The 7692-nt window shown below is 43.5% G+C and overlaps 1 protein-coding gene across 2 annotated transcripts in view; it reads right to left on the reverse strand.

Moving 5' to 3' along the window:
• Window positions 1-2907: 2907 nt before the first annotated feature.
• Window positions 2908-7692, reverse strand: part of grk4 (G protein-coupled receptor kinase 4) — a gene marked incomplete at its 5' end in the record, with an annotated part of 17619 nt that continues 12834 nt past the window's right edge. The window contains 3 exon segments of one of the 2 annotated variants that reach the window (XM_029748959.1): window positions 2908-3213; window positions 6817-6948; window positions 7549-7686. In XM_029748959.1, coding sequence (XP_029604819.1) covers window positions 3157-3213; window positions 6817-6948; window positions 7549-7686 — 327 coding nt within the window. 2 annotated transcript variants of the gene reach the window in all.

Consider the following 7692-nt stretch of genomic DNA (forward strand, 5'->3'; position numbering starts at 1 on the left):
GCAAAAAGATCCATCTCAACATTTTCACAGCATTAAAAAAAGTGAAGGGGGTTACATTGGTTGGACGGTTGGTAAATAATATGGTCGCCTGAATGACAAAGAAAAACAAACAAAACAAAATGGCCGAAAACGCTTGTCTCAATTCATTCCTATGGAAAAGACTCCATGGTGTAGTGAGACGTGATCAAATCCTCATTCAAGTCTCTCTCCTGGCACTACTTTTGACATGAGGCCTGGTCTATAGTAGTGCACTAAATAGGGAATAGGGTTCTGGTCACTAGTAGTTCACTATATAGGGAATAGGGCTCTGGTCACTAGTAGTTCACTATATAGGGAATAGGGCTCTGGTCACTAGTAGTTCACTATATAGGGAATAGGGCTCTGGTCTATAGTAGTGCACTAAATAGGGAATAGGGCTCTGGTCACTAGTAGTTCACTATATAGGGAATAGGGCTCTGGTCACTAGTAGTGCACTATATAGGGAATAGGGCTCTGGTCACTAGTAGTGCACTATATAGGGAATAGGGCCCTGGTCACTAGTAGTTCACTATATAGGGAATAGGGCTCTGGTCACTAGTAGTTCACTATATAGGGAATAGGGCTCTGGTCACTAGTAGTTCACTATATAGGGAATAGGGACCTGGTCACTAGTAGTTCACTATATAGGGAATAGGGCTCTGGTTTAAAGTAGTTCACTATATAGGGAATAGGGCTCTGGTCTAAAGTAGTTCACTATACAGGGAATAGGGCTCTGGTTTAAAGTAGTGCACTATATAGGGAATAGGGCTCTGGTCTAAAGTAGTTCACTATATAGGGAATAGGGCTCTGGTCACTAGTAGTTCACTATATAGGGAATAGGGCCCTGGTCACTAGTAGTTCACTATATAGGGAATAGGGCTCTGGTCTAAAGTAGTTCACTATATAGGGAATAGGGCTCTGGTCACTAGTAGTTCACTATATAGGGAATAGGGCTCTGGTCTAAAGTAGTTCACTATATAGGGAATAGGGCCCTGGTCACTAGTAGTTCACTATATAGGGAATAGGGCCCTGGTCACTAGTAGTTCACTATATAGGGAATAGGGCTCTGGTCACTAGTAGTTCACTATATAGGGAATAGGGCTCTGGTCACTAGTAGCTCACTATATAGGGAATAGGGCCCTGGTCACTAGTAGTTCACTATATAGGGAATAGGGCCCTGGTCACTAGTAGTTCACTATATAGGGAATAGAGCTCTGGTCACTAGGCAGAGATATCATTATGATTAAACTGTAGGTCATTTGCCATGGATATCCCATCTCAATGCCAGTAATTAGTCTAATTTAACCTATTCGACATGGTTTTTGTTGATTATATGAAAGTACTTTTGTCTTCAAAATGAAGCCAGTCTGAGTTACAAACGTCCGGTTCTGTGACATTATATAACTTTTATATTTCGGTTTGTAAATCATCCTCATCACCACCGTAGCTTAAGGCAAGGACACAAGTTAAATCAAGGCATCTCTCTTCCCCTCCCCCACCCCTCTGCCAGAACACTTGACCATTCCATGTTAACTGCTTATCTGTGCTTTTCTGGAAGTGGGTGACTACATTTTCCGTAGTCTTAGGGAAGTTTTAAGTTTAAGGAAGTTATTTTGAGACATGCATACAGAGTTAACATCTGTTCTGCTGTCCAATCCTCTCAGATCTTCACATGGACCCAGTGCATAGAGGTCAAGGGTCATTCACTAGACTCAGACGGAACAAATTATTTGTAGACTGCAAAATGACCGCAAGAAGCCCAAACTGATATATTTGACTAAAACATAATTATTTAAAACCTTACATTTACATACGATCACATACCTGTATCTCTCTATTATAGATGGGAATATCTTGGAACAGATTTCCAAAATGTTAATAACTTGGAGCTGATTTGCTAGTGTTTTTACAATCTTATGTCCAACAATTAAAAAAAAAAAAAATATATATATATATATATAAAAATAAATTGGGGGGCCAAATAAAATCACCTGCTGGCCAAATTCAGCCCGTGGGCCACCAGTTGGAGAACCCTGGCATAGAGTCTAGCTACGGGCTGAGGGCTTCTTAGGGTGTAAGAACTAGGGGGATGTTTTAGTCTAGGGGCTAGGGTGTAGAGCGTAGTGTGTATGGGGCTAGGGGTTGATTTGGAACAGGGGATATGTGATACGGTAATACTGGACGTTGGCCAAAAGAACAGAAAAGACCAACATAAGATGTATCCTAAATGACACCTTATTTCCTATATAGTTCACTACATTAGACCAGAGCCCTATTCCCTATATAGTGCACTACATTAGACCAGAGCCCTATTCCCTATATAGTGAACTACTAGTGACCAGAGCCCTATTCCCTATATAGTGCACTACATTAGACCAGGGCCCTATTCCCTATATAGTGAACTACTAGTGACCAGAGCCCTATTCCCTATATAGTGAACTACTTTAGACCAGAGCCCTATTCCCTATATAGTGCACTACATTAGACCAGGGTCCTATTCCCTATATAGTGCACTACATTAGACCAGGGCCCTATTCCCTATATAGTGCACTATATTATGCAGGGAATAGGGCGCCATTTTGAAACGCAGACATACTGTACATACAAACAAAGGCTCCATCGAGAAAATGAATAAAAAGACTACTGATACAATGGTTCAGTCCCAAATAGTACCCTTTTCCCTACACAGTGCACTACTTCTGACCAGGACCCATAGGCCATAGGTAACAGTAGTGGACTATATAGGGGAATAGGCTGCCATTTGGGATGTAGCCTGTGCTTCTTTAAAAAAAAAAAAAAAAGAACAAGATCCTTATTAATATACATTTTACACTCGTTCCAAAAAAACTAATAAACAAAACACGTAAAAACCAACAAACAAACAAAACGTTGAAAAAAAATGATGTATGTATTCAAGTGGTAGTTAATATGGCTTTTATACAATACAACCTTTAGTGAAAATATACATCTAGACACAATTCAAGTACAAATGTACAAAATCTTTAAACTCATATGTTTTTCTTTAATTATTATAATACACTTTTAATACATATGATAAATACAGGTTTAACATTCACGGAGTTCCTAACATTCGCCGCTCCGGAGGCGGAAGGAGGAAGGAGGAGGAGAGGGAGTGGTTTAAAGTCGGGAAGGCTCCTCGTGCTCTTCGTCTTCGTAGCCACTCTTTAAACAGACCTGGGAACAGTTGTTAAATAAGCCGTTACATAGGATCAATGGGCTCTTCATCTTTTAAAAAACAGATACCTTATCTACATAAGTATTCAGACCCTTTGCTATGTAAATGTGATATCAGTTTTTTATTTTTACATATATACATTTGCAACAATTTCTAAAAACCTGTTTTCGCTTTGTCATTATGGGGTATTGTGATGTCATTATGGAGTATTGTGATGTCATTATGGGGTATTGTGATGTCATTATGGGGTATTGTGATGTCATTATGGGGTATTGTGATGTCATTATGGGGTATTGTGATGTCATTATGGGGTATTGTGTGTAGATTGATGAAGATCATTTAAAAAAAAAAAATTTTTAGCATAAGGCTGTAACGTAACTTTTTACTACATTTAAAAACAGACTCTGAATCAGTCAGAGGTTGTTGAATATTTTCAACAGGTTCTATGAGACCATTAATAACTGACCCTAGATCAGCCGTAGGTGTGATGTATAATCTTTCAGCCATTATTTACATTCAAGTCATTTAGCGGACGCTCTTATCAGAGAGACTTACAGGAGCATTTAGGGTTAAGTGTCTTGCTCATGGGCACGTCAACTGATTTTTCACCTAGTCGGCTCAGGGATTCGAACCAACAAACATTCGGTTACTTGCCCAACGCTCTAAAGCACTATGGTACCTGCTGCTGCCATTAAGAACTGATTCTGGGTCAGTTAGGCTACACATGTAGTTAAACGGCCCAATACAGAGACGTAGTCACACAGACTCAACACTTAGTTAGCCCTTACCAACTGGACTTCCTGCTGTACCAACTGGACTTCCTGCTGTACCAACTGACTGGGATAAAACAACACTCTTTAACCTGGGAAGATGACACCAAAAACCAAAACAGAGAGTCTTCACCCAGAGAAGAAACACAAGCAGAGAGATCCTTCACCCAGAGAAGAAACACAAGCAGAGAGATCCTTCACCCAGAGAAGAAACACAAGCAGAGAGATTCTTCACCCAGAGAAGAAACACAAGCAGAGAGATCCTTCACCCAGAGAAGAAACACAAGCAGAGAGATCCTTCACCCAGAGAAGAAACACAAGCAGAGAGAGCCTTCACCCAGAGAAGAAACACAAGCAGAGAGATCCTTCACCCAGAGAAGAAACACAAGCAGAGAGATTCTTCACCCAGAGAAGAAACACAAGCAGAGAGATCCTTCACCCAGAGAAGAAACACAAGCAGAGAGATCCTTCACCCAGAGAAGAAACACAAGCAGAGAGATCCTTCACCCAGAGAAGAAACACAAGCAGAGAGATCCTTCACCCAGAGAAGAAACACAAGCAGAGAGATCCTTCACCCAGAGAAGAAACACAAGCAGAGAGATCCTTCACCCAGAGAAGAAACACAAGCAGAGAGATCCTTCACCCAGAGAAGAAACACAAGCAGAGAGATACCTTCACCCAGAGAAGAAACACAAGCAGAGAGATCCTTCACCCAGAGAAGAAACACAAGCAGAGAGATCCTTCACCCAGAGAAGAAACACAAGCAGAGAGATACCTTCACCCAGAGAAGAAACACAAGCAGAGAGATCCCTTCACCCAGAGAAGAAACACAAGCAGAGAGATCCTTCACCCAGAGAAGAAACACAAGCAGAGAGATCCTTCACCCAGAAAAAACACAAGCAGAGAGATCCTTCACCCAGAGAAGAAACACAAGCAGAGAGATCCTTCACCCAGAGAAGAAACACAAGCAGAGAGATTCTTCACCCAGAGAAGAAACACAAGCAGAGAGATTCTTCACCCAGAGAAGAAACACAAGCAGAGAGACCCTTCACCCAGAGAAGAAACACAAGCAGAGAGACCCTTCACCCAGAGAAGAAACACAAGCAGAGAGACCCTTCACCCAGAGAAGAAACACAAGCAGAGAGACCCTTCACCCAGAGAAGAAACACAAGCAGAGAGATCCTTCACCCAGAGAAGAAACACAAGCAGAGAGATCCTTCACCCAGAGAAAAACACAAGCAGAGAGATCCTTCACCCAGAGAAAAACACAAGCAGAGAGTCCTTCACCCAGAGAAGAAACACAAGCAGAGAGACCCTTCACCCAGAGAGAAACACAACAGAGAGACCCTTCACCCAGAGAAGAAAACAAGCAGAGAGAACCTTCACCCAGAGAAGAAACACAAGCAGAGAGATCCTTCACCCAGAGAAGAACACAAGCAAGAGATCCTTCACCCAGAGAAGAAACACAAGCAGAGAGATCCTTCACCCAGAGAAGTAAACACAAGCAGAGAGATCTTCACCCAGAGAAAAACACAAGCAGAGAGATCCTTCACCCAGAGAAGAACACAAGCAGAGAGATCCTTCACCCAGAGAAAGAAACACAAGCAGAGAGATCCTTCACCCAGAGAAGAAACACAAGCAGAGAGACCCTTCACCCAGAGAAGAAACACAAGCAGAGAGACCCTTCACCCAGAGAAGAAACACAAGCAGAGAGACCCTTCACCCAGAGAAGAAACACAAGCAGAGAGACCCTTCACCCAGAGAAGAAAACACAAGCAGAGAGATCCCTTCACCCCAGAGAAGAAACACAAGCAGAGAGATCCTTCACCCAGAGAAGAAACACAAGCAGAGAGAATCCTTCACCCAGAGAGAGAACACAAGCAGAGAGAACCTTCACCCAGAGAAGAAACACAAGCAGAGAGACCCTTCACCCAGAGAAGAAACACAAGCAGAGAGATCCTTCACCCAGAGAAGAAACACAAGCAGAGAGATCCTTCACCCAGAGAAGAAACACAAGCAGAGAGATCCTTCACCCAGAGAAGAAACACAAGCAGAGAGATCCTTCACCCAGAGAAGAAACACAAGCAGAGAGAACCTTCACCCAGAGAAGAAACACAAGCAGAGAGAACCTTCACCCAGAGAAGAAACACAAGCAGAGAGATCCTTCACCCAGAGAGTCTTCACCCAGAGAAGAAACACAAGCAGAGAGATCCTTCACCCAGAGAGTCTTCACCCAGAGAAGAAACACAAGCAGAGATCCTTCACCCAGAGAGTCTTCACCCAGAGAAGAAACACAAGCAGAGAGATCCTTCACCCAGAGAAGAAACACAAGCAGAGAGATCCTTCACCCAGAGAGATCCTTCACCCAGAGAAGAAACACAAGCAGAGAGATCCTTCACCCAGAGAAGAAACACAAGCAGAGAGATCCTTCACCCAGAGAAGAAACACAAGCAGAGAGATCCTTCACCCAGAGAGTCTTCACCCAGAGAAGAACAAGCAGAGAGATCCTTCACCCAGAGAGAACCTTCACCCAGAGAGATCCTTCACCCAGAGAGATCCTTCACCCAGAGAGAACCTTCACCCAGAGAAGAAACACAAGCAGAGAGAACCTTCACCCAGAGAGAACCTTCACCCAGAGAAGAAACACAAGCAGAGAGAACCTTCACCCAGAGAGTCTTCACCCAGAGAAGAACAAGCAGAGAGAACCTTCACCCAGAGAAGAAAGTCAGAGGTAAAGAAGAAGAAAAGAAAGATGGAGAGAGAGGGAAGTACCTTAACCCCCCCCACCTCTCACGGGGGGGCGGGGGGAGGAGGAGAGCTAGCAGCACTTGCCTCTCGTCTGAACAGCCTGTAGAAGAATCCTCTCTTTGGTGGTGGGTTGGGTCTGTTCACATCCAGATCTGAACACAGCAGGCCGTCGGTCTCATAAACATTGATCTCCTTAAAACACTCCATCTCAATCATCTAAAGAGAATATTAACACCGTATAAAACACTGATCTCCTTAAAACACTAGAGAGACACAGAGAGAGAGACAGAAAGAGACACAGAGAGAGAGACAGAAAGAGACACAGAGAGAGAGACAGAAAGAGACACAGAGAGAGAGACAGAAAGAGACACAGAGAGAGAGACAGAAAGAGTCACAGAGAGAGACAGAGTCACAGAGAGAGACAGAGTCACAGAGAGAAAGAGAGACAGAGAGAGAGAGAGAGAGACACAGAGAAATACAGAGAAAGAAAGAGGGGTAATAGTTTTCATTACATGGATCAATATCTATCCCTTGAAAACAGACGTGTTGAAGCATGCCTGTCATCTGAAAGGCAAAGGGTCACATGTACATGAACTACCAGCTGTATAGTGTTAGATTGAATGAGGTGTGTCACTGAATGGACTGGAGCAAAAACCTGCACCGGCCCCTTTACAGACAAGGCTGTCTCCCCCCTGTTCTAAACGATGACATCATTTTCACCAGACAGGTAGTGTGCAGTACCTTCTGCTGCCAGGGGATGGCGACCTACACACACACACACACACACACACACACACACACAGTAGGGAGCAGTACCTCGTTCTGCCAGGGGATGGAGACACTTCCTGTAACAAACTTGTGGTAGAAGTCATCGTCTGTGGGGTCCAGGTTGACTCCCTTCACTGTAGAGAACTGTTCTATATCCAGGACATCTTTACAGTATACCGCCCGCGGCTGGAG

Source organism: Salmo trutta, unplaced genomic scaffold (genome assembly GCF_901001165.1).
Source record: "Salmo trutta unplaced genomic scaffold, fSalTru1.1, whole genome shotgun sequence".
In the NCBI taxonomy this organism is placed as follows: Eukaryota; Metazoa; Chordata; class Actinopteri; order Salmoniformes; family Salmonidae; genus Salmo; species Salmo trutta.